Source organism: Aedes albopictus, chromosome 2 (genome assembly GCF_035046485.1).
Source record: "Aedes albopictus strain Foshan chromosome 2, AalbF5, whole genome shotgun sequence".
NCBI lineage: Eukaryota > Metazoa > Arthropoda > Insecta > Diptera > Culicidae > Aedes > Aedes albopictus.
Window position 1 is genome coordinate 382,706,429 of NC_085137.1, and position 27,826 is coordinate 382,734,254.

Here is a 27,826-nt window from a genome sequence, read left to right on the forward strand (position 1 = left end):
AAACTTATCAGATCCCTGTTTAGGTGATAAATGCGGCCGCTTTGGATTCGATTTTCGATCTACACACGGGACAGTTGAGTCTAATTTTTTCCGCACAGTTTTCGCAGAGACACACGTGACCGCAGGGCAAGCAAATCACTTCCTTTGGATTATCTACGCACACTACACACCGTTGCTCGTCGTTGAAGACCTGCTGCCGTGCCAAAGCTCGTCGCTGGACGCGGGACTTTTCCAGCTTTTCCCGTAACCTTTGCTCCTCCCATTCCATCTTTTTGCGCTTGTAGATCTTCCGGGTGATTAGCCCCACCAGAACGGCCGATATCGTTCCGCAAACGATCACCTTGAACAGCATGGAAGATTTGGCTTCTTCGAACTTTTTCAACAGCGTATTCCTCGTGGCTGTTGTCAGGAACATCGGTGCCACCGAAGATGGCTGCAACCGTAGCGTATTCCCATCCAGTTCGATTTCACCAACAGCCGTTATAAAACTTCCATCCCTAAGAACCTCCTCGGTTGTTTGCATTCCCTTCTGGCGAACTCCGGAGAAGAATCCAAAGATGTGATCAAAGAAAGACAAACTGGACGGTTCGTAATTGTCGTACACGGTATCCATATCGAGAATTTCCGCTGAAAGACCATCCACGATTTCCACTCCCAACTTGCCGTTGGTTAGCTTGAACGGTACTTCGTTGCACGAAATGTGGATGAGCTTCCTCTGCTCCGCCCAAAAACCGGCAAATCCACGGGCAACTCTGTGCTCACTGGAACGAAATAGAATTTCATGTAAGAAAGAATAATTCTTTTGCATAAAAGGGTGTTTATTCTGTTGTAGGTACCGTACACTCAGGCAAATAAACCTAAGATTATCATAACGTCTAACTTATGAAATGGCCTTTAAACAATTCATAACGGCTAGAATGAATTCCATAAGGTCGGTTTATGACGCAGAATCGACTCACAGTTTGGCTTTTATACACATTTAGCATCACGATATTCTCAAGCGTCGATAGCCGCGTGTGTTGGGCATGGGCTCAGTGATCTCGACGTTCATGGATCGATTCCAGTCTGCATCATTTTACGATTTTTCTACTCTTTTCATAAGTTTATCTTATGTAATTAGGTTATAATAAGCATGTGCAATTTCCATAAGGTATTCTTATGGCATCCATACTTAACAGTTATGGCTAAATTTCATAAGGTATTTGGATGAATTTCGGTAGTTCACTTCGCTGAGTGTAGTTATTTAGGTACAATAGTTTAGCTGTTCGTAGTCACGATATAAGGTTTTCATAATGCATACCTTAAACCATACACAAGGGCGCCAACTTGGTCAAATTATTGGAGAAGGGGAGAGCCTGTTTTTTATGTTTTTTTGTATGGGAAAATTAAAAAAATCGTCAAATATTTGGGGGCAAATCTATGCTTGCCCCCCCCCCCCCCCCTCAGTTGGCTCCTATGACCATACATTAACCCTAAAAGGGATACCTTCATGGCCTCAGTTTCGTCACCTCGCTGAGTGTGTTTCATCAAAGACGAGCTCTGAAAGGCGCCTGGGGTCCAATGGACCCCAGGTATCCCTTTTAGGGTTAAAGAGGTCATGAAGTTAAGTTAGTGAGTGAAACTTCAAAAACAAAATATTTGAAAATCTCTCAAAATATGATCACCTGCGCAACCACAGAACTTTGAACAAGTTCCAATTGATGTAGGTATGTTGGTCTCAAATCCCTCCCGACTAAGCTGAATAATATGGCCAAGTTTCAGGCAATTTGGCTGACAAAAACGTGCCGATAATACCCATTGTCACCCTATTTCTTACTTAACAAATACAATGAGTTTTGAAGAGTTGAACATTGAGATTTGGGATACGCTACAACAATAACGTAGAACAAGCACTTCTCTGACGAAAACTAACAAACAACTAGCAACAATTTTGACAAAAAAGGAAAAATTTCAGAAAAAAAACCTTTGGCGTTGGAAATATTATAGAAGAGAAAAGCTTAATACTAATATCACATGACTATGCGGCTAACTCTTGTAACAGAGGGTTTGAAGATGACGCGCAGCTCTGTTGGAATTTGGGAGATGTAGGCAAGCATCTCTGGCTCTATAAATAAAACAGTAAAAATGTGTTCTTATTTGTGCACAAAATTTGAAAATTGCAGATCTCAGGGTTCAACAATATCTCCGCAAATACTAGACCGATTTTGATGAAAATTTTATGGTACAAGCTACATATCATGTACCATTACTGATCCAAAAATCAGCTGTTTTGGTGTACGCAGTCTAAAGTTATGAAAAAAATTGTGTGACCAAAATTTGACTTGACTTGACAAAATATGTCAAAATTTGACCACCTAAACAAATATAACTTTGTAACGGCTGGATCAAATTGAACGAAATTTTTACACAACATTTTGATATGTATACCACTAGCGTGCACAGGGGGGGGGGGGGGCAAGGGGGGCACTTGCCCCCCCTTCTATAAAAAAATCTATGCACCATTTTTGCAATTCTTGCACCTTACCAGGTAATGTTGAGAATCACTGAGCTATGGTGCACCATTGACACATACAATTTCTTAGTATCTCATGCACAACCATGATGTTCTCAAAATCATCTAGGCTAAACTCACGCACCATCTTCTAACTAATCAGTGATGTCAGCACCACATTTGAAAAAACATGCACCATTTTGGCATTTCGTATTCCAAAACTGTATTCCATGTACGTGAATCATAGTGACTTCGGCACCACATTGAATTCTAAGCACCATTTTTTGCAATTCGTGCACCTAGCCATACAAAATAACGAGTATCACTGAATAACAGTGACGATTAATACAGCACACTAACATCATGCACCTTCTTCAAAGCTTTCAATGCACCATCATGATGTCCACAGAATGATCTAGGTATCCAAGCATTATGATGATCGCATGAAATGTCTTTTTATCAATTAAGTATCTAATACCTCATACTGATATGCACCATCATGATATTTCATGCACCATCACAGCTCTTCAAGCACCATTTCAGCGTTTATCATATCATCTAGGCATCTAAATCACCGTAATGCCGTGAGCATCACACAAAATACATTTTTTTGTATGCTATGCACCATTTTTCTAATTCGTGCACCTAACCATAGGCTTTGAAAATCGTTGACAACTAATGCATCATCTAGTATCATGCACCTTCTTCAAAGCTTTCCAACCACCATTTTTGCATTCACTATATCATCTAGGCATCTTATGCACCATTATGATGTGGTTTACAAGTGAATTTGATGCACCATTTTGGCATTTCGCATACAGAATAGCATTCCTTGTACCTGGACTATGTTGATTTCTGTGCCGCATTGAGTTTCCCGCACCATGTTTGCAATTCGTGCATCTACATATGGATTTTGTTGATTATAACGGAATCATGGTAAAACTAATGCACCATACAGACATCATGTAGCTCCTTTGCATTCCATGTACCACCATGATGAACACATAAATATCTAAGCACCATCTCACGCGTCATCTAAGCATTTAATTCACATTTGAATTTCATAAGCTCCATTTTGCCATATCGTACACCCAATTGTATTCCATGTACCTGATCCATGTTGACTTCCGCACCACATTAAATTCTATGCATTATTTTTGCAATTCTTAATTTTAGATCTAACCACCCAATGTTGAGAATCACTGAATCATGGTGGCAACAAATGCACCCCTGATACAAACAATTTCTTAGAATCTCATGCACAACCATGATGTTCTCAGAATTATTTTTAGGCTAATCTCACGCACCATCTTTTAACTAATCAGAGATGTCAGCACCATATTCGAATAACATGCACCATTTTGGCATTTCGTTTTCCAAAACTGTAATCCATGTACGTGAACCATGGTGACTTCGGCACCACATTGAATTCCAAGCACCATTTTTGCAATTCGTGCACCTAGCCATACACAATGTCGAGTGTCGCTGAATAACGGTGACAACTAATACAGCACACTAACATCATGTACCTTCTTCAAAACATCCACAGAATGATCTAGGTATCCACGCATTATGCTGATCTCATGCACTATCTTTTAATCAACCAGGAATCTAATGCATCATACTGATATGCACCATCATTAAATTTTATGCACCATTAAAGCTTTCCAAGCACCATTTCAGCGTTTATTATATCATCTAGGCATCTGATGCACCATTATGTTGTAAGCATCACATAATAGTTATTTATGTAACGAGTGGCAAAAAGTTGATTTTTTCAGCACGAGTCGTACATTTATCCGACGAGGCTTGCCGAGTTGGATAAATACGAAGAGTGCTGAAAAAATCGAGTTTTTCTACGAGTTCCATACAAAATTTTATGCAATGATTTTTTCATTATACAACTCATTTGAGTTGCATAATGTTCATAATGCAACTCAAATGGGTTGCATTATGAACATTATACAACTATTTTTCATTATGCAACTCATTTCAGTTGCATAATGAACCAGTTCGGAAAAATTGGTTATTATGATACCAAAATGAGTTGTATAAAATATAAATTATATAACTGAATTGCATAAAATATTTTTATTTTGTATTCTATGCACCATTTTTGCAATTCGTGCACCTAACCATGCAACATGTTGATAATCTTAGAATAACGGTGACAACTAATGTAGCTCACAAGCATCATGCGCCTTCTTCCAAGCCTTCCATGCACCATTTTGGCATTCATTATACCATCTAGCTATCTTATGCACCATTATGATGTGGTTTACATTTGAATTTGATACACCATTTTAGAATTTCGCATACAAAATAGTATTCCACGTACCTGGAACATGTTGATTTCTGTGCCACATTGAGTTTCCTGCACCTTTGCACGATTTGCAAGTGCACCTTAATATGAAACATGACGAGTATAACAGAATCATGATGAAGCTAATGCACCATACAGACATCATGTACCACCATGATGTTCACAGAATCATCTAGGCAACATCTCACGCACCATCTTTGAATCAAATATGTGTCTAATTGCGAAATAATGCACCATCGTTAAATTTCATGCATTACTAAAGCATTTAACGTGGAACAATTCGTCATTGAAATAATCGTCATCATCAAATTTTGAAAAGCAGTTTTCTCGTTCAAAACTAAAGTTTTTGCAGCGAAAATATATTCACTGTATTCATCATGAGCATAGGGATTCAGTGAATACATTTTCATAATCATTAATTTGAGTTACAGCGAAAAAACTGCTTTTCGATTTCGGAAAAATGATGACGAATGTTTGAGCCTTAATGCGTAATCGTGGCGTTCACTATAGGCATCTATTGTACCATTATTATTGTATGTAGTTTCGTACATCGAAAAAGCATTTCTTGTGCGATGTCAGCTCTAATGCATCATACTGACATCAAGCACCATCTTTGAATGATATGCTCCATATCAGCATTCAATGCACCATACCAATGAACTGAGTGTTATCAGAAGATCCTATACACCACGGTGACATCATGCAACTTTATTGCCGCACGCAATTTGGTTTTCACGCGGCACCAACATTTTTATGTTTACACCATCTCCAAATCTCATGTTTTATCTTAGCATTCTATAAATCAAATTGCAATTACTTGCCACGCATGCATTATCTCGACGTTCCCTTGATCATTAAGGTATATAGTGAACCATACTCACATCACACACCTTTTTAAAATTCTTTACACCTTCTTGATGTTCATTGTATCATCCACAATTGAAATTTATATACCATTTTGTGATTCGCGCATCAAAATAGCATTCCGTGGATCATTTTGAGAATCACTTTACCAGCTCGAGAAATACCTGGAGTAATCCGTGGAGGCATTCTAGAAGAAATCCCTGCAGAAATTTCAGGGGAAATCCTTGAAGGGCATCCTGGAGGAATCCCTGAAGGCATTACTAAAGAAGTGCTTGAAAAAAATCTTGAAAGAAGCTCTCAAAAACTGGAAGAGGAGTCAAGAAATTCCTGTAGAATTTGCAGGAGGAGCTACTAAAGGAATTGCTGGAAAAATTATTGAAGGAATTCCCTGGAGGCATTCCTAAAGGAATTCTTGAAGAATTTCCTGGGGGAATCCGTAGAGGAATTCGTGAAAGAATTCATAGAGGAATTTGTGGAGAAATATTTCGAAAAACTCCTGGACAAATTTCTTGAAGAGTTCCAGCAGGGGCTCATTGACGAACCCCTCGAGGATTTCCTGGAGTAAACTCTGGAGGCATTCCTGAAAGAATTTCTGGAGGAACCTCTGAAGGAATCCTTGGAAGAATGCCTGGAGTTTTCCTTGTAAGAATTCCTGGAGGAACTTCTGGAAGAATGTCCGGAGGAATTTCTGCAGGAATCCCTGATGAAATTTCTGGAGAGACATTTGGAGGAGTTTCTAAGAATTCCTGGAGGAAGCTATGAGAAATTCCTGGAGAAATCCCTGATGTAAACCCTGGAGGAATTCCTGAAGGAATCCGTGAAGGAATTACAGGATGAAACACTGGAGGGGTAACAGAAGGAATCCATGAAGGAATCCATGAAATAATTCATGGAGGAATTCCAGGATGAATTGCTGGAGGAATTCCTGAAGGTTTTTTTGGAAAAATTCCTGCATGAATTTGTGGAAGAATTCTTCGAGAAATTCAATGACGAATCCTTGCAGAAATTACTGGAGAAATCTCTGGAGGAATTTGTGGAGCACTTTCTGGAAGAATCAGTGGAGGCATTCCTGAAGGAATTTTTGGAAGAATCCGTGAACAAATTCTTTGAGGAATTTCTAGAGGCATTCTTTCAAGAATTATTGGAAGAATTTCTGGAGGATTTTTAGGAGGAGTACTTGGCTGAATCACTGGAGACATTCATAGAGGAAATCCTAGAGAAAGCTTTGGAAAATTCCTGCTGCAATCCTAGGAGGAATTCCTGAAGGAATGCGAAAAGGAATTCAAGGATGAATCCCTGGAGAATTACTAGAGAAACTTCTGCAAGAATCCCTAGAGGTTTTTCTGGAGAAATTCCTAAAAAATGTAGGAATTCCTGGAAGAATTTCTGGAGGATTTCCTGAAGGAATTCTTTGAAAATTTTCTGGAAAAATATTTGCGGCTTCCTTGAAGGATTAAATGAACTCCTCGAGCAAAAGAATTCCTAGACGGATTTTTGAGGAATATCTGAAGAAATTCATTGAAGAATCCCTGGAGGAATTCCTGATGAAATTTCTGGAGAAATTCCTGGCGAAATCCATGGAGGAATACCTGAAGAATTTTTTCAAGGAATTCCTGGAACAGTTCCAGGAGAAGTTTTTTATCTGGAGAATTTCATGGACAAATTCTTGTAGGAATACCTAGAGGAATTCTTGGAGGAATCCATGAAGAATTTTTTAGATGATTTTCTGGAGCAATTAATAGAGAAATTTTTCATAGTTGTCCCAGGAGAAATTTCTGAAGAGATTCCTTGAAAAATTCCAGAAAAAAAAATTCTGAAAAAAATGTCTGTAGAAATCCCTGGAGAAATTCCTCGAGGAATTCCTGGAAGAGTTCCGGGAGAAATTTTTCAGGATTTTCTGGAGAAAACCGAGCAAGAATTCCTTTAGGAGTCCTTGCAGAAATTCCTGGAGGAATCTCTGTAGAAATTCCCGGAGGTATTCAAGATGGAATTAAGGCGAAACTGGATCCATTTCCTCACTTTTTGGTTTTCGATTTTTTATAAAATAACGAAGCAATATTTTCAAAATCGGTTTTCGTACATATGTGGAGTATGGATCAAGGTAGCTCCTGATTTTTTTCGTGGTGGAAAATATTTTTCGTTTTTGCAGAAACCTCTTTTGAATAAATTTTCACAAAAAAAAAATGGTTTCTGCAAAAATGGAAAACTTTTTCCACCTAAAAAAAATCAGAAGATACCTTGATCCATGCTCTACATATGCACTAAAACCGATTTTGAAAATATTGCTACGTTATTTAATAAAAAAATCACAAACCAAAAAAAAATGAGGAAGTGCTTCCAGTTTCGCCTTAACGAAGGAATTTTTGAAGTACCTAATAATGGAGGAATTCCTGGAGCAATTTCCGAAAAAAATCTTTGAGATATTTTTTGCGAAACATTCCTGGGAGATTTTCTTGAGGAATCTTTGAAGAAATTCCTGGAGAAATCCATGTTTGCATTCTGGGAGGTATTTCTGGATAAATTCCTGAAGGTTTTTTGGTGGAATATCTAGAGAAATTCCTGGATGAATTCTTTAAGGAATTTCTGGACAAATATTTAAGGCTTCCTGGAGGAATTTCTAAAGGAACTCCTCGAGGAATTTGTGAAGGATTTTTTTGAGTAATTTCTGAAGAAACTCCTGGATGAAGTCCCGAAGAAATTCCTGGAGGAATCCGTGGAGAAATCCCTAAAGGATTTTCTAGAGAAATACCCAGAAAAGATCCGGGAAAAATCCCTGCTGTGATCCTAGGAGGGATTCGTGAAGGAATCTGTGAAGGAATTCAAGGATGAATCCCTGGAGAATTCCTAGAGAAATTTCTGGAAGAATCCTTAAAAATTTTTCTGGAGAAATTCCTGAAAAATGAAGGAATTCGTGGAAAATTTTCTGCAGGACTTCCTGAAGGAATTTTTTCAAAAATTTCTGGAAAAATATTTGCGGCTTCCTGGAGGAATGTTTTGAGGAACTCCTCGAGCAATTTCTGAAAGATTTCCTAGAGGGATTTTTGAGGAATATCTGAAGAAATTCATTGATGGAATTCCTGGCGAAATTCATGGAGGAATCCCTGGAGAAATTCTTCGAGGAATTCCTGGAACAGTTCCGGGAGAAGTTTTTTCTGGAGAAATCCGTGGATAAACTCTTGAATTCTTGGGGGTATCCATGAAGATTTTTTTTGAGGATTTTCTGGTGCAAAAACTAGAGAATTTTTTATAGTTGTCCCAGGAGAAATTTCTGGAGAGATTCCTGGAAAAAATCCAGATATTAAAATTCTGTAGAAATATCTGGAAAAAATTCTCGAGGAATTCCTGGAAGAGTTCCGGGAGAAATTTCCTCAGGATTTTCTGGAGAAATCCGAGCAGGAATTCCTTAAGGTATCCTTGATGAAAATCCTGGAGGAATCCCTGTAGAAATTCAGGATGGAATTACTGAAGACATTTTTGAAGGAATGAATGGAGGAATTCCTGGAGGAATTCCCGAAAGAATTCTTTGAGGTATTTTTTGCGAAACATTCCTGGAGGAATTCCTGGAGAAATTCCTGGATAATTTTCTTCATGAATCTCTAGAGAAATTTCTGGAAGAATCCATGTTTGCATTCCGGGAGGTATTTCTGGATAAATTCCTCCAGATTTTTTTGGAGGAATTCAATTATGAATTCTTAGAGGAATAACTAGAGAAATTCCTGGATGAATTATTTAAGGCATTTCTGGACAAATATTGAAAGCTTCCTGGAGGAATATCTGGAGGAGCTCCTCAAGGAATTGATAAAGGATTTTTTTTTTAGCAATTTCTGAAGAAACTCATGGATGAATTCCCGAAGAAATTTCGGAGGAATCCATGGAGAAATCTCTGGAGGAATTCCTAGAGAAATTCCCGGAAAAGATCCGGGAAAAATTCTTTTAGAATCTGGAAGAATTAGTCGAGGAATTGCTGGAAGAATCCCAGGAGACAATATTGAAGGAATTCTGGCAGAAATTCTTAGAGAATTTTCTGTAGGAATTCCGGCAGCAATCCCTGGTTGTATTTCATGAGGATTCCATGGAAATATCCCTGGAGGAATTCCTAGAAGTGTTCTGGGAGAAATTGATTGAGAATTATGTGGAGGATTCCGTGAAGGATTTCCTGGAAAAATCCCTGGATGAATGCCTTGAGAAATTTCTGGTGGAATCCATGGAGAAAGGAGTTTCTGAATTTTGAAGGAGTTCCTGCAAAAAAAAAATCCTTGAGAAATTACCTGGAGGAATCCATGGAGGTATCCCTGAAGGAATTCTTGGAAGGGTTCCGAGAGACATTCCTTTAAGATTCTCTGGAGGAATTCTGACAGAAATTCCAAGAGGATTTTCAGGAGTAATTCCTGGAGGTATTTCTGGATGAATTTTTGAAGAAATTCATGAATAAATCGTTGAAGGAATGGATCCCTGAAGAAGTCCTTGAGAATTTCGTGTAGAATTTCCTGGAGGAATCCATTGAAGAATTGCTCCAGAAATTCCAGGAGGAAATCCTGGAAGAATACCTTGAAGAATCCCTGGAGGAAATATTGAAGAAATTCTGGCAGACATTCCTAGAGGATTTTCTCTAGAAGAAATTTCATGAGGAATCTCTGGAGGAATTTCTGGGGGTTATTCTGGAGGAATTCCTGGAGGTAATTTTGAAGAAATTTCTGGAGTATTTAGTGGAGGAATTCCTGGAGGAATTATTTGGGGAAATTCTGGAGAAATATATGAGGCTTCATGGAGAAATTTCTGAAGGAACTCCTCGAGGAATTTCTGAAGGAATTTCTGGAGGAATTTCTGCAGGATTTTTTAAAGAATTTCTGAAGAAATTTTTTAACGAATCCCTGCAGGAACTCCTTGAGAAACTTCAAGAAAAAGTTCTGGAGGAATTCTTTGAGGAATGCATGGAGAAATCCCTGTAGTTTTGGTGAAAATTCCCAGAGGATTTTTTAGAGGAATTCCTGGTAGAATTTCTGGCGCTCTTCCTTAAGAAATTTTGAAAGAATTCCCGGAGGAATTTCTGAACAAATTCATGGATGAATCCTCGGAGGAATTTCTGAAGAAATGCCTTGAGAATTTCCTGAAGGAATCCATGGGGGAATTTTTCGAGGAATTCTAGGAAGAATTCCTGGAAGAGCTCTGTTAAAAAATCATCTAGGATTATCTGGAGGAATGATCAGGATCGAGGATCAATTCTTAGAGAAATCCCTAGAAGAAATATTGTAGGAATTCTGACAGTCATTCCTAAAAGAAAATTTCAGGAAGAATCTCTGGAGGAATTATTGGAGTATTTACCAGAGGAATTATTTGAGGAATTTCTGGTAAAATATATGAGGCTTCCTGGAAAATTAATGGAGGAATGTCTGAAGGAACTTCTCGAGGAATTTCTGAAGACATTCATTATTGCATCCCTGGAGGAATTCCTGAAGAAATTTCAGGAAAAAATCCTGGAGAAATTCCTAGGGGATTCCGTGGAGAACTCCTGGTGGAATTTCTCGCGGAATCATTCGAGGAAATCCTGGAGAAATTCCTGGAAGAGTTTCGGGTGAAATTACTTTAGGATTTTCTGGTGGAGTTCATGGATGAATTTCGGGGAGAAATCCCTGGAGGCATCTCGGAGAAATTTCTGGAATTTCTGGAAGAATGTCTGAAGGAACTACTCGAGCAAATTCTGAAGGAATACCTGGAGGTTTTTTTTTGAGGAATTTCTGAAAAAAATATGAATGAATTCCTGCAGGAATTCTTGGAAAAATTGCTGGAAAAAATCCTGAAGAAATTCCTGAAGGAATCCGTGGAGGATTTCCTGGACAAATTTCTTGTGGAATTCCTCGAGAAATTCTTGGAAGGGTTCCGGGAGACATTCTTGGGGAACTCAGGCAGAAATTCCTAGAGGAGTTGATGGAGGAATTTCAGGAGTTCTTCCTCGACATATTTCTGAAAGAATTCCTGGTGGAATTTCTGGAGGATTTTTTGTGGAATTTCGTAAAAAATTCATGGATGGATCCCTCGAGGAATTCCTGATGGAATTGTTTGAGAATTTCCTGGAGGAATCCATGGAAGAATCCTTGGAGAAATTTCTTGAGGAATACCTGGAAGAATTCCGTGAGAAATTCCTTTAGCATGTTATGGAGGCATCCGTGGAGGAAATATTGGGGGAATTCTGACAGGCAGACACTCAGGATTTTTCCTAGAAAAATATCAGGAGGGGTCTCTGGAGGAATTTTAGGAGTACTTACTGGAGGAATTCCTGGAGGATTTATTTGAGGAATTTCTGGAGAAATATATGAGGCTTCCTGGAGATATGTCTGAAAGAACTCCTCGAGGAATTTCTGAAGGAATTCCTGAAGGAATTTCTAGAATAAGTTTATGAGGAATTTCTGAAGAAATTCAGTAATGAATACCTGGAGAAAATCCTGAAGAAATTTCTGAAAAAAAATCTAAAGAAATTCCTGGAGGGTTCCCTGGAGGTATTCCTGGAAGAGTTTTGGAAGAAATTCCTTTAGGACTTTCTGCAGGAATCCGTGGAGGAATTCCTGAAAGATATCACTAGTTTCATATTGGAGGAATTTCGAAAGAAATGTTTGAAGGAACCCCTCGAGGAGTTTCTAAAGGAATATCTGGAGGTATTTCTGAAGAAATTCATTATTGAATCCCTGGAAGAATTCCTGAAAAAAATCCTGGAGAAATTACTGGAGGAATCTGTGGAGGATTTCCTGTAGAGATTCCTCGCACAAATTTTGGAAGAGTTCCGGGAGACATTCTTTTAGGATTCTCTGGAGAAATTCTGGCAGAAATTCCTAGAGGATTTTCTGGAGAAATCCCTGGAGGAATTTCATGAGGAATTCTTGGAGAAATTTTTTTGGAGGAATTCCTATAGGAATTTCTGGCGTTATTTTTCGAGAAATTTATGAAGGAATTTCTAGAGGAATTTGTTGAGGAATTTCTAGAGGAATTTGTTGAGGAATTTAAGAAGGATTTTTTGAAATAATTCATGGATTCAGGAATTCCTGAAGAAAATCGTTGAGAATTTCCTGGATAATTTTCTGAAGAAACTCCTGGAGGAATTTTTCGAGGAATTCCAGGAAGATATTATTTAGAAACTCCTATAGAATTTTCTGGGGGATTCCGTGGAGCAATTCCTAGAGGAATCCCTGGAGGAAATATTGGGGGAATTCTGGCAGACATTCCTAGAGGATTTTTCCTGAAAGAAATTTCAGGAGGAATTCCTAGAGGTAATTTTGGAAGAATTCCTGGAGTATACAGGGGATAGACAAAATGACCGGGACAGGCAAAATTTTCCCTTCACAAAAAAAAAAAATCAAATACAGCTATTTGCTAACTTTCCGTAAAGTGCATCAAATATTCTCAAATTTTCACTGTAAGTTGATCAACTCATTGTGTATCAGTGGACAAAATTTGAAAAAGATCGAACTATTCTGCACTAAGTTATAAAGATTCTAAAAAAGCTATAATTATCCGATAGTCAACATTGAGCTGTTATATCTCCGGATTTAATGAACCGAATGCAATGAAATTTTGCCCATTTATGACTCATATAATGAGCTTTGAAAAACTTTTGACATAACTTAAAATTCTTAACACGGAAGAAAATTATAACGATTGATTATTTTTCTAATAAAACACCAAATTTTCTTAAATTTCAACATCGTTTCAAAATTTAAGATACTAATTATAGTTCGTTTAAATTCCCTGTAATTGTCTTGAATACAGATATGTTTTGAGAGAAAGTAACAACATAGGCGGCAATTCATTGAAAAGGTAATGGGATGCATATTAAAAATAGACTAATTTACTAAAAAATCATAAAATTTATGAAATCGCTATAACTTTTTCTCTCGTTATTAATTTCAAGTTAAGTCAAACGTTTTTCAGAGCTCATTATGTAAGTCATAAATGGACAAAATTCCATTGCATTCGGTTCATTGAATCCGGAGATATAACAGCTCAAAGTTGGCTATCGTATAATTCTACCTCTTTCTAAAATGCTTATAACTTCGTGCAGAATAGCCCGATCTTTTCCAAATTTTGTTCACTGATACACAAATAGTTAATCAACTTACAGTGAAAATTTGAGAATATTTGATGCGCTTTTCGAAAAGTTACAGCTAATTGGACATTTTTTGAAAAGTGAAAATTTTGCCTGTCCCGATCATTTTGTCTATCCTGTATACTGGAGGAATTCCTGGAGGAATTATTTGAAGAATTCCTGGAGAAATATTTGAGACTTCCTGGAGGAAGTTCTAAAGGAATTATTGGAAGATTTTTTGGAGGAATTCCTGGAGGAATCTCTGTAGATTGCAACAAGGATTCCGATCAAAATGTTCTATCTAGGAGTTCTGACATTCTTCAATTCTAGCATTACTAATTGTCCAGGATCAAAATTCTTTCACAACAACAATATTTTTTTCTATAATTGATAATTTTCTCGAAATTCTCCATTGTATTTGATACGTTTATAAAATTTTACAAGGGTCGAGATAATGACTTCATATTAAAGTTTCGTAATACCTTGAAATCATCACCATCCGAAGCCTTCTCCAGAATCTTAATATGAAGTACTTGGCAATGTTAGCACCACAACATGTTGAAGCCCCTACTTGGGAATTCATATTGCGTGTAACACCATAGTTCTATTTTGCACCATGATCATACATATATTGCACCATTATTATGGTGCCCCCCCTAAGCAAGAACCCTGTGCACGCTAGTGATGTATACTTTACATACAAAAAAAAATTCATTGAAATTGGTTCAGCATTTCTGGCTCTATAAATAAAAGAGTAAAAATGTGTTCTTATTTTTTAATCCTCTTTGTACAAAATTTTAAAATTGCCGTTTTCAGGATTCACAATATCTCCGCAAATACTTAACCGATTTTGATGAAAATTTTATGGTATAAGCTACATATAACGTACCATTACTGGTCCAAAAATCAGCTGTTTTGGTGTACGCAGTCTCAAGTTATGAAACAAATTGTGTGACCAAATTTTGACCGTATCACCCTTTAGAAAAAAAGTTGCCTATCCCAAACATTTTGGCCATCCCCTGTATATCCCCCGAGCTCTATGATGTCACTAGCAGATGAAAACAACATCTCCACGGTCTACGGATATTAATAGGCTCCTAAAGTCCTATCGGGATTCTTATTTTAAACCACAATATATGGTTCAAGAGTACATATTTACTCATTTTTTGACGTTTTTATTAACCGTAGTTGAATATATATAATTTTTATTTTTTTTAGCCTTTTGTCTCGTCCCTAGCTTATAACACATACTATGAGTGATTTTTTTCACCGTGTATGTCAGATAGGAACATTTTTGAAATCCCAGTGCGAAAAATGTCGAGCTCAGTCACACAAGGTTGACCTCAAATGTCAAAGTAGAACTATTTACCATTTTACTTATTTTGAATTTTCTCATTATTCCTTTGTTTTTCAAGTTCGAGTAAAGTAAAATTCCGATTAGAATACCATGCTTGATCGTATTATTCAATATAAGCAAGATTTCGTCTTTAATTTTAGGACCCTATTATAGTGGGTGGATTGACGCATTTTTGCAGATAAATGAACCTCGTTTATTGGATGGGCCTGTATCACATGTTATGCTAGCGTAAATGCAAATAAATGGGCCCACCGGTTGGACTTCAAAACTGGTAAACATACAAAAAACAGCTGATTTGAAACGTCTCATAAAATGCCTTATAGCAGCAGCCCCTGCAGCAGCCAAGGCAGCAGCTACAGTGTTGCTAATAGAAAAAAAAACAAAAAGCTGTTCGTTCGATCACTAATCGATAATAAATCTATAACTTTTTCCACAAGCATCCAATCGTTTTGCGGTCTTCGAAGGAAAGTTTCATAAATGATTTTTCTACAAGAAGCATTGATCGATTTGAATTAAGGGGACAAGGGGCGACCTCTGGGATTTTTCATCTGAAAGTGTAACTTTTCCCATAGTAAATCCTATGAAAACTTTGAACCGCTTGCGCTAAATTATAGTTTCACCGATTGCACTGAAATTTTGCACAGTTCATATGGGACCTAAATGGAATCAAAAAAGTCGACTGGAGCGAGAATTTGATGTTTGTCCCATACTAATGTAGGTATGTGAATAGGAGCTGCTATTCAGTTTCGACTTCTTGCAAACTTTTCTACTGTCGATAAGTTGAATTGTTTAATCATAATATCTAAGTGCATTTGGAGAGACAGTAGACGTTCGATAACTGCAACATGTTTACGTTTCACTTAGCGAACAAAAATCCGATAACTGCAACGCCTGACAGTGTCAATAAGCCATCAATTGACGTAAAATGAACGAAAAATTCATTCGACTGTTCATTAGGGCTAACATGGCGCACCATTTTGACGTTTGGCGGTGCGATAACTGCAAATTTGTTGCACTTACCGGACTTGCAGTTAAAAAGCATTGCAGTTAAACCGTTTGCACCGACCGAACGTCTACTGTACTACTAATTTGACGTATAGAAAGGAGAATATACTTTGTTGAATATTGTTTATAGTAACCTAAAGTGACCAGACGTCCCGGATTGTGCGGGACAGTCCCGGATTCAAGCTAGCCGTCCCGCATTGTTAAGTGTCCCGGATTCCAACAGTCACTAAAATATTTTTCTTGGCAGATATGTTAAACTGCTTCTGTTCGTCTTAAAACGAACTCAACGACTTGCTCTCAAAAGAGCAAATCCATACAGCAAATAAAAATGTAAAATAAGCTTTTGATTCGTAAATGTAAATCAATGCAGTTAATTTTGGTTGATTCTTGTAAGCCTCTGCAAGTAAATTTGTAGACGTACGTTTCGCAAGAACTATTTTATCACGTTTTTATTTCAAAAATATTCCTTAAAGATTTTTCAGTAAAATCGATGTAGGGCGTCTGACAGAAACAGAGAGATAAAATCTCTAGAGAAACATGTCGTGAAAATAAATAGTAGAACTTTCAATGTGAGCATGAATTTAAGTGGAATATTCTAGAAAAAAATCTTACTAGATCACTTTGGAGATTTTTAGAGTAATGCATAAAAAAATCCAGTGGAAGTGCATCTAATTAAAATAGAAATCTTCCTGGAATAACACCTTGAGGAAATACTAAAAAAGTTCCTAAGTAACCTCGAAGGACATTGTTGATATTTTCAAAATTTACATCTACAAGCAAGTTCCATTCAGATTATTGTTGGGAAGTTAGGTTAAAATTCCCACGAGTTTTTTTCCCTTATTTTCCTTTTTCCTCCAAGGTTTTTACTAGAAATTTTAGAATGATTTTTATGTATTGTTTTGAAGGTTTTTCCAGGATGTCCCTTTACAGATTTTCCTGGGGATTATTGGAAAGATCAAGGGATTTCTATATGCTACAAGAAATATGTGGTGGATAACTCTGAAAATTATTCTGATTCAGGTAGAACTTCCAATGAATGGAATTCCAGGAAGGAAATAAATTTGTGTCCCACATCAGAGCAAAATATATCTGGTCACTTTATAGTAACCTTTAGAAAAATCAAGCGATGTTTTTGAAATGCCTAGCTGAGCTTCTGGAAGACATTTAGTAGCTCTTGAACGAATATTCGATGAAACTCTTAGACAAAAAAAAGATCGCACCCATTTCTTGCACGAAATTTGGGTGACTTTGATACACTAGCCAGTTTTGATCTCCTTGTATGAGATGTTTATGTCGGCTGAATTACGTGAAACTAGTTGTATGATTCAGTTTGATAGGGAAGGTTTTAGGGTCAATTTCCTAAGCAACACCCATTATTACAAGTTTTATTTTTGTGTTACGTGTTTTATTTTAACCTGTTAATAGTTCGCCAAGTTAAATACACATTCGTAATGCACTGGCATGATAAAGCATCATGAGATCTCATCAGTCTCATTTTGATAGCATACACTGAGGTTATTTCAAGCAAAAAACCAACTACCAGATAAGGGAATCATTCCCTAACAGGGATATCAAAATGTAAACGTCATGTATTCAAACCCGAATCAGGATGCCCCCTTAGGATTAGAAATTCCTTGACCAAACTCAAGCTATGAAAGCAACTAATGCTGCGAACAAAAGGAGAAAATACGATTGCATGAAACCTCGTCATCCTGGGTTCGGAAATTGTTATCCACTAGCATAACAGGGCAAAATTTACGTTCTGTGTTGTAAATAGTGTTCCTGTATTATTTTCGTAATACAATGCCCCAGAAGAATCACGAAAGCACAAATTTTGATTTAATGGTGGTGGAAATCTTAGAAATTTTCGATATCATTCCGACATTCAATGATGTATCCTAGACACGCTCCTCTACGAAAAAAAAGCTCCGGATTCTTCTCCAAAAATCCCTATAGGAAATTTAACATTTCTTTCTTCTGTCAGTAATGTACTTACATTTTTTTATCAGTTTCATTTACAATTCCTCTTGAAAAGAATTTACTAATAGAATTCCAAATACAGTAGATGTTCGGTCGGTGCAAACGGTTTAACTGCAATGCTTTTTAACTGCAAGTCCGGTAAGTGCAACAAATTTGCAGTTATCGCACCGCCAAACGTCAAAATGGTGCGCCATGTTAGCCCTAATGAACAGTCGAATGAATTTTTCGTTCATTTTACGTCAATTGATGGCTTGTTGACACTGTCAGGCGTTGCAGTTATCGGATTTTCGTTCGCTAAGTGAAACGTAAACATGTTGCAGTTATCGAACGTCTACTGTAGTAAAAAATATAATATACAGAAGGTTTAAAAAACCGTCAAAACTTATCAAATTTGATATGAAATTTTGCATTTACTGCTAATATTGACAAAATTTCCTCAAAATCCATCCAGTACCTAAAACTGTACTGCTGGAGGAAGAAGAGTAAATACGTTCTTTGAGTAATATTTACTGGACATATTACTTCACATTCTTTTCCCAAATTTAAATATTTGATCAATTTATTTACGTTTAATCTTAGTATTCAAATTGATTTCTTTGATACTATGATGCTATTGTAGACACCGTATCGAATATTTAGCAATGTAGAGCGGTACTTGTATATATTTCTTTTATTGAGTTAGAGCTATCTTTGATTAAAATTCTACGTACTCCATTACTGGATAACATTTCCAATGCAATTGCTTGAAACAAAAACGACTGAAATACTTGATTTTTTTAAAAACGCAAGCCCATGAATCGTATGACATATAACTATATAAAGCTTACATTTTCGGTTTTCAAATTTTCTTTTACGTACGAATTATGAAATAATCCCGAAGATTTGTTAAAAGACGTTGAAATACATAAATAAAATTTTGCCATTGAAGTAGTAACTGATTCTGTTATTGCACTATTATTCCATTGTTTCAAAACTATTAGTATTGATTATTTGATGCTGTAGTTATACGAACTAATTCGATTTGTGATGATTTTTCTGTATTTCGACAATGAAAACTACATCATTTCTATGGAAAAATATTCAGTTTTCTATAATGTTTTATTACAGCAGAAATAAAACCTACTAGAAAATTACGATTATGATGCTAATATTGATACTAATAACAAAAATCTCTTATGATACTGTCGTGTGATACATGTTTTAACTTGTTATACTTGACATAAGTTTCGACATACTCGACATAATAGGCTCCTAAAGTCCTATCAGGATTCTTGTTTTAAACCACAATATATGAATCAAGAGTACATATTTACTCATTTTTTGACGTTTTTATTATCCATAGTTGAAAATATATAATTTTTATTTTTGTTAGCCTTTTGTCTCGTCCCTAGCTTATAACACATACTTTGAGTGATTTTTTTTTCACCGTGTATGTCAGATAGGAACATTTTTGAAATCCCAGTGCGAAAAATGTCGAGCTCACCCGGATAAAAACTAACCATAGGGTATTTGGTGAAAACCATTCCTGTACCATACAGTGTACCAGCTACAATATAGTGTATTGTAATGGAATGGTTCGCTAAAAGCTTTGCACATTGGTAGCTATTATACATTTACATCCGATCTTTATGTAACAATATATTATACTGTTTTTCTTACGTTTGAACCATTCACTATTCCGAAACAATCTTTTTCCGTGCATTTTTAATTTTTTATTCAGTTTATGATTTTTTCCGTGCTTTGTTTTGTTGATGCCCGTGACATTTTTGTTGCAAAGGAAATGAAAGAGAAAAAAGTGAATAAGTTGAAACATCTATTTAAAGTCAATAAAATGTTTAAATAAAGTGGTAAATCAGGTGTCCTAAGGACTGCATATCCAAGAGATATGGTGGGCTAGGTATGTAGAGTGCGATGAGGGGAATACGAATGTAGGTCAACCCGGAAAGACGCAGGCCAGATTACCGTAAATCAGTGGATGAGTTCAACACTATTCTTTCTCTTCTTCTCTCATGTGAAATTGCCTTGTACAACAACCGAATTAAATGCGATTTATCTTTGACATTTTTAACATAAGGACTGGACTGGACACTGAAACGACTTCTGAAATAAGTTCGTCTTCGCTTTTTAACCTAACTTATAGTTGAATCGAACTTGACAGTTTTCTCATGAGTTGTTATGTACACATTTCATAGTTCAGTCAAATTGGAGCCTCAATATTGCAATAATGGTTAAGCACGCTGTAATGATACTTATGTACCTCGTCACCCACTTCATGCAACTACATTAGTGGTCTAATAACACTTAGCGCGCTAGGCATAGTTCCATCATGCCGCTCAAAGTGTTGCCACAAATAATGCTTAGTTTGCAAAACCCGGTTATCTGGCTGGTGGGACATGGGAGCTTAAGCTTCAACTGTTAATGCAATCAGAGGCTACTCAGACTTAGACGAGTTTAGGTTAGTTTGGCTAGAACTGCCATTATCGAAGGAACATGACGAGATAATGTAACATTATATGGTTTATCTAATTTAAAACAATACAACATAACAAAAGAGAACCATTCCAAAACCATGATTAAATTTATAACCAGTAGTGAAATTACAATTAAAAACAATATATTTACGGTACATTTTATTATTTGAAACCATACGTGTACCATACAATGTACGGTATATTAAAGCCCACGTATCAGTATTTCGAACAATTCATTTACAATAAAATGTATGGTTTTGTAAAAAAATATATATGGAGAAAAATATTTTTTTATATTGTTACGATACTTAACAACCCGTATAGTATATTGTAAAAATCTCATTTACAATTCACTGTATGGTGTCTAACATTACATCTTATTGTTTTTGTATTTCTTATTTTTACAGTGGTGTTTATTGTAACAATATGGTTTTAAATAGTACTGTTACAATACAACATTCGGTTTTTCTACTGTATTTTTTATTCGGGCAGTCACACAAGGTTGACCTCAAATGTCAAAGTAGAATTATTTACCATTTTTCTTATTTCGAATTTTCTCATTATTCCTTTGTTTTTCAAATTCGAGTAAAGTACAATTCCGATTAGAATACCATGCTTGATCGTATTATTCAATATAAGCGAGATTTCGTCTTTAATTTTAGGACCCTATTCGACCCACTCTTCATAATAATTAAACATATTTGATTACTGATTTTTGCGCAAAATAAAGCTTTTTAATGATATTTTCATTATCATAAATAAAAATGTTTTTGACTTTGATGATTTTGATGATTTTAAAGTGATGTTCAGGAAAACGCACTGGGATCTCCCTTTTAGCGAAGACGGCTAATAACAAGACAGACATCTACCCTCTTGGGCCCATATAGCCGAGGCGGTAAACGCACGGATATTCAGCATGACCATGCTGAGGGTGACGGGTTCGATTCCCGGTCGGTCCAGGATCTTTTCGTAAAGGAAATTTCCTTGACTTCCTTGGGCATAGAGTATCTTCGTGCCTGCCACACGATATACACATGCAAAATGGTCATTGACAGAGGAAGCTCTCAGTTAACAACTGTGGAAGTGCTCATAGAACACTAAGCTGAGAAGCAGGCTTTGTCCCAATGAGGACGTTACGCCAAGAAGAAGACGAAGAAGAAGAAGAAGATCTACCCTCTTTCTCCATATACCTTGCGAGCTACAAGCACACTAGCGCCACGAACGGCTTCAGGGAACAACATCATGAATGAGTGTGCATGCGATGCTACCATTTCCGTGTACATATTTGCTTGTACACGCACACAATCATGTTTTAATGTTCCTGTGAATCGTTGAGGGCGTTTCAACCATGTCGCCTGCAACAGAATGGGAGCTGTCTGTCTTGTTATTAGCCGTCTTCGCTTTTAGTCATGTAGTATCACAGCTGCCAACCAGCAATGTCGCATCTCTCTCGCTACATCTTCGTTGCGACACTTTGTGTTGTGCTCGCAATTCATGTCTCATTAAACAGAAATGTATTCAAACGAATTGTTTGTACCACATATAATTGACTCTATTGAACTATGAGCCTCTGTACGAATTTGCCCTGTCCTGCTCACTCCCACAGAAAATTTGTAAACACCGCGCACAGTAAAAGTCACATTTGACTTTTACTGTGCGAACTGTTTTCAAATTTTCTGTGGGAGTGAGCAGTACGCCAGATTCGTGCAGAGGCTCATTGAAGTCAAGGAAGTATTGTTTGATGACCTATATAAGTTAGATGCCCAAATGCAATAGATTAGTTTTATCTAGAATTAGAACACGCTGTTTATCTTCCGAGTGTCCGAAAAGTCGTTCCATAGTCATAACATTCTATTCCTGGTCATTAATAATGATTCTGCCCTTCGAAAAACGAAGAAAATGATTTATGATCGCTTCCCTGAACAAATGGAACCACTGTGAGATGCTGTAGTCTACAAAATGGTGAAAATGGAAAATGGTGAGCCTCCGTGAGGTCCTAAGTTCAATACCATTTGGAGTTCCACAGGGTTCGGTTCTGAGCCCAACACTCTATAACATTTTTAAATCGTTATTTACGCAATTATAATTGACATGTGTTCTTTGCGGATGATACAGGCTATTTTCTGACTCACTTGTGATAATTCGAAAGCTCAAGAAGAAGAAGCACACGACAACATCGGAATGTTTCACCGAAATTTGCTGTAATCGGTTGCCTTCATCCACTGAGATAAGAGTCAACGGTCATCGTGTACCTCGGTGTTCCGAGGCAAAATAGCTAGGACTGGCCTTTTCTCTCTTTTCCTCTAAAGCTTATTTTTTTGTTTGTCAAATTCCTTAGAATAAATCACCGGAAATCCTGAAGAAATCATTCGACTGAATTCTACAGGAACTCCTCTATAAATTGAAAAATCAAAGAGCTCATGTAGGATTTTTTTGTCTGAAGTTTTTGAAAACATTTTGAAGAATTTTGCAACTGAGTTCTTGGAAGAATTAAAAGGATTTTTTTTTTCAAAATTTGGTATTTTTGGAATTTTTGGAGTATGATTTTTCTTAGACAGCTTATGATTTGCTCAAATCGGAGAGTACCAACATATTTTATAGAAAATCTAGCATGAATTTAAGGCAGGTTATTTTGAAGAGTTTCAGTCTGTATTTCTTTAGTGAAGATTTGCCTACTAAAATAAGGATGAATTGATGGCTAATTCCTGATAAAATCCATAGATTCCTTGAAAAGATTTCAGAAGAAAATTGTGGATAAATTGACTAGAAAATTTATCCGGGTTTTCCCCAAAAGATTTTCCGCAAATTCAATAGAAACTTCTATTGAAAATAAGTCAGAAATCAGGAATTGAAATCATGGATTCCCGCTATAATTTCTTCAACATTTTCTATTGAATTTTCCACTTTGATTTTAGAGTTTTGTGGCTGGAAACCCTGCAAACAAAAGTAGCTGCATAAGAGCTTATGGAGCAGATGCATTCGGAAGAAAGCTCGTTTAAACTCTTATTCAATAAAAATGTTAGTTGGGAAATTCTTTCGGGATGAGGCCGCCAGAACTTCCCATAGCAGTCACGCTAGAACAAGTTTTTGATCATTCCTCCTCATGGTGGTAGACCATCAATTTATCCACAGATTGCATCAGGGATCCCCTAGAATTTATCTTGGGATGTTGCAAAAAAAAAACGACAGCACAATCGTTACTAGATTTAACTAGAAACTTCTCGAAATCCTATAAACTTATATAGTTAATTTCATTGCTATCTGAACTGCGGAATCTCAATAAAACTGCAATTGTGCAGCAAATCGTTCCGGTGTCTCCACTGCACTTACTCAGCATGAGCTAATGAATAAATAAGGTAAAGACACCGTAACGATCTGACGCAAAATCGCACTTTTATTTGTGGTTCCGCACTTCATCGTCGCATTTCTAACCGTGCAATAACTTCAGGACGAGGTCCTGGTACAAACTCTAAAATAATTTTTAGTAAAGACTTTGCACGAAATCCTGATAAAGTGTGGAAGGAATTCCAATGAGGCTTTACGTAAACTCCTGGTTAAACTCATGAATACATTTTAAAGGATTCAGATATACTAATCCTGGCAAATCTTTGGTAGAGTCCCTATACGGTTTTAAATGATTTTCGAAAGAAATTCCAAATAATCGGTCTGTCCCTACAGTATATATTGAAATTTAGGGGAAAATAGTTACAGAATGCCATTTAAAAGCTCAAGAATAGTAATATGGACGTTCCCTAACACAATTATCTTATAAACAATTCAGCTATTTATTGCATACTCACTTCAACTTCATAATCTGCAGAACGCCGGTCACCGACGGGGACATGACGCATTTCAGCGGAGTCCCGATGGGGGTAACCGTCCCCCGAATGACCCCATACTTGATCTTGTTGTCGGTCCGTTTCAACCTCTCCGGAAGCGTCTCGTCAATGGCTAATTGCGGGGCGTCCTACCGGAAGAGAAGAATAGACGACCGCTCGTCGATTAATAGGCATTACCGGCGACGATGCATGGATGACATAATCTCTACAGGACGATGGGTGCAGCTTACCTTCAGTGCTGAGCTGATTTTCTTACAGTGATAGTACTCTTTGAAGCAGAGACCCAGTATCAGGACATCGACGCCCAGGAAGACGGCCTCCTGGACGAAATCCATCGCTGACCACGGTTATCTAAAGCCGAATTTCAATAATTTTATTTGGGAATTTTGAGTTTTCTCGTCAGCTTTCGTAGAAAATAAACACGAACAAAAAATCTCAAAACAAGACGTCTTTCTTCTGACAGCTCATTTTAGTACAAGTTACCCAATGAAAATTAAATGGTCGCTAACAGCAAACACTGGGAGCTTCGCGTAACTTTTTAAAAGAGTTGGTCAGAATCTAGCATATAAGGCGATCCATGACGACTTTTCTCGATGGGGGTGACAGCCAAAAATGTAAACACGGTGTGAGTACAACTTAGGGAACGTCCATAAATTACGTCACGCAAAAATCGACCATTTTCAACCCCCCCTCCCCCCTATGTCACACTTTTTGTATGGGACCTCTAAAATTTTTGTATGGGTTGTCACACTTTTCTGAACCCCCCCTCCCCCCTCAAAGCGTGACGTAATTTATGGACGTTCCCTTAGCAATGTTTCGTCAAGTGTCGTCGGTGCTTAACAAATTCCTTTGTGTTCAACTGTCACCCCGATCATCGAATGTCAAAAACACATGGTAAACAAAAAACATCAGCTGGTCGCATCTGTCTCATGGATTGACTTATTATGGTCCACTGCACGAATTTATTCTGGGCCTGCTTACTCTCACACGAAATGTGACGTTTGAGAGGTGTCGGCACCGCTCAAACGTCAAATTTTCTGTGAGAGTAAGCAGGCCAGCATAAATTCGTGCAGTGGATTTACCGGCTACTAGAATTGGCTTTCAAGGGCAAAACAAAACATACTGTTACCCATCTTTGTTTCGGTAGCGCAACTACCGAACTGATGATGTTTACCTTTTTTCACATACCTATCAACATAATCTGTTGGGGGAATTATTTTATTTTTCCTACTAACAACCCACATCCGACAATTTTTTTTAAGTGGGAATGGTAGAAGCGTTAGGTGTCGGCACCGCTCAAACGTCAAATTTTCTGTGAGAGTAAGCAGGCCAGCATAAATTCGTGCAGTGGATTTACCGGCTACTAGAATTGGCTTTCAAGGGCAAAACAAAACATACTGTTACCCATCTTTGTTTCGGTAGCGCAACTACCGAACTGATGATGTTTACCTTTTTTCACATACCTATCAACATAATCTGTTGGGGGAATTATTTTATTTTTCCTACTTACAACCCACATCCGACAATTTTTTTTAAGTGGGAATGGTAGAACTTTTGATTCCCTCGGTCGCACGTACATTAGTTTTGCATTTTGTTTCACCATTTCCGTGAAAAATGAGATCCGGCTTGTGCAAGTGAGGAGTTGAGGTTAGAATTGTAGGATATTCTAGGTTAGATTTGCTATCCACTTGGCCTGAACGATTTTCAGACCCAGAAATATCGTACTTCTAATTAGTTTTCACTGCCGTAAAAAATACTGTTATGCTCAGAATAAACAGTTATACCTTCGGATCACACTCATTTACTCGTAAATCTCAATCTGACTGTAAAAATAATGAATTTCTTTCCAATGTTTTGAAACCCCGAACGAATTTGACATTGCTTTCGGGAAGCATCACCACGACGACGACAACACTCCCAAGCGGTCGAATCGTCGTTTTGGGGGCGAATCGAGGAAGTCCTAAACCAAACTGAATCGATCAAACTTTTTCCACTCTGGCACGCTACGGTTCCGAATGCGAGTAAAGCCTGGAACACATAGCGTCCGTTCCGTCGAGGTTTGCGTTTTTTTGACAGTTTTCCCCGAGGTTTTCCCATGGGAAATGTTTCAAACTACTGTCACGCACACGCAAACGTATGCATTGTGTGGGGCACTTAACTTTGGCAAGAGTCTGAAAAGGCCAGTTTGACATCGATTCAAGTGTGGGCAAGCATTTATTTTCTCACTCTGGTAAGCCACGGTTCCGAATACGAGTAACTTTGGCATGAGTCTAGAAAAATATAAATACATTGCGATCAACTTAACCCGCATAGAAACTTACTGTACCCAATACTGTTAAAACCATTTTGTAACCAATCGTATTGTTGTTACCTATTCGTTATACATTCCACCTATGGTCTACTTGTTACGGTACAATAACATTGTGACAGTTAGTACAACTTTAACATTAGTCAATAATTTCCATTTATTGTTGAAAATAATCCCACTGTGAGTAGACTTTATCGAACATCAGTCCAACCATATCTATTGATGTTCGTTCCCGACTTCGGTCTGCCGACCCATGACGAACAGAAAAATTGTCAGCCATGTTTGTTTACAAAAATTTTGCTTCAAAAATTCCCTCCGCGATTTTAATGGATTATTAGTTTGAAAAACACTTCTGGCACAAGTACTGTTAGTGAACTACGTGGAGGTAAGTTTTTTATATTGTTTGTGGTAGACACAAACATAAAAATGTTGAATATTTAATTTGCAGCAGCAAGTGCATTGCGTTCGCCGGTACGGGATCGGATGAAAACCTTGGATGTTCCTTCACATTTTCCAGCCAATTGGACAAAGATCCGACAGGGCTTTCGCTACCTTTCTACATGTTCCACCGCAGTTTCTAGACAACTGGGATTGTTTCGTAAACAAGTGTTAAGTAGATTTGAAGTAATTTTATTAGAGTATTTTACTGCAGCCTGCATAGTCTCTACATAATACAAAGTTTGATCAGTTGCCAGATAATATGTTTTTGGTGCTCGGTTGTGCCATTATATTGTATAAGCTTGTGTGATATTTTCAATAAATCTAAGATAATTCGAAAAAGGGTGTTTTAATATATATTTTTTTTATAAAATGAAGAAAAAACAAAATCCATCTTAAACCACACCACGTAATGTTGTTTGATATTGTTATATTGTTATCGTACCATAGATTCAACTTTCCAGTAGTAAAATTTTCAACCATATTGGATATGCTTTTGTTACGGTGGGCAATTCAAATTTGTATGAGAAAAATCCAATTTTGAAACGGTAAACATTCTTAACGACCCGTTGTTCGTATGGTCGGGTCTTCAAAAACATCACTCATTACTGTCAGAACATTATTCAGCAATGGTCGGCTTACGGTCGGGTGTACCATTTTGATTATGGTTGAAGAT

The 27,826-nt window shown here is 37.2% G+C and overlaps 1 protein-coding gene and 1 long non-coding RNA gene across 2 annotated transcripts; one reads left to right on the forward strand and one right to left on the reverse strand.

The window, feature by feature from the left end:
* Window positions 1-19: 19 nt before the first annotated feature.
* On the reverse strand, window positions 20-24,827 carry LOC109425655 (mitochondrial E3 ubiquitin protein ligase 1). The gene is made up of 3 exons (XM_029878884.2): window positions 24,635-24,827; window positions 24,366-24,532; window positions 20-761 (listed from the first exon to the last, which is right to left on the reverse strand). Exons 1-3 carry the CDS (start codon window positions 24,737-24,739, stop codon window positions 20-22), a joined length of 1,014 nt encoding a protein of 337 aa, XP_029734744.1. The 5' UTR covers window positions 24,740-24,827.
* An 864-nt stretch (window positions 24,828-25,691) lies between these two features.
* Window positions 25,692-27,826, forward strand: LOC115269666 (uncharacterized). The gene is made up of 2 exons (XR_003898839.2): window positions 25,692-27,097; window positions 27,161-27,826. It is a non-coding gene; the product is annotated as an uncharacterized LOC115269666 (long non-coding RNA).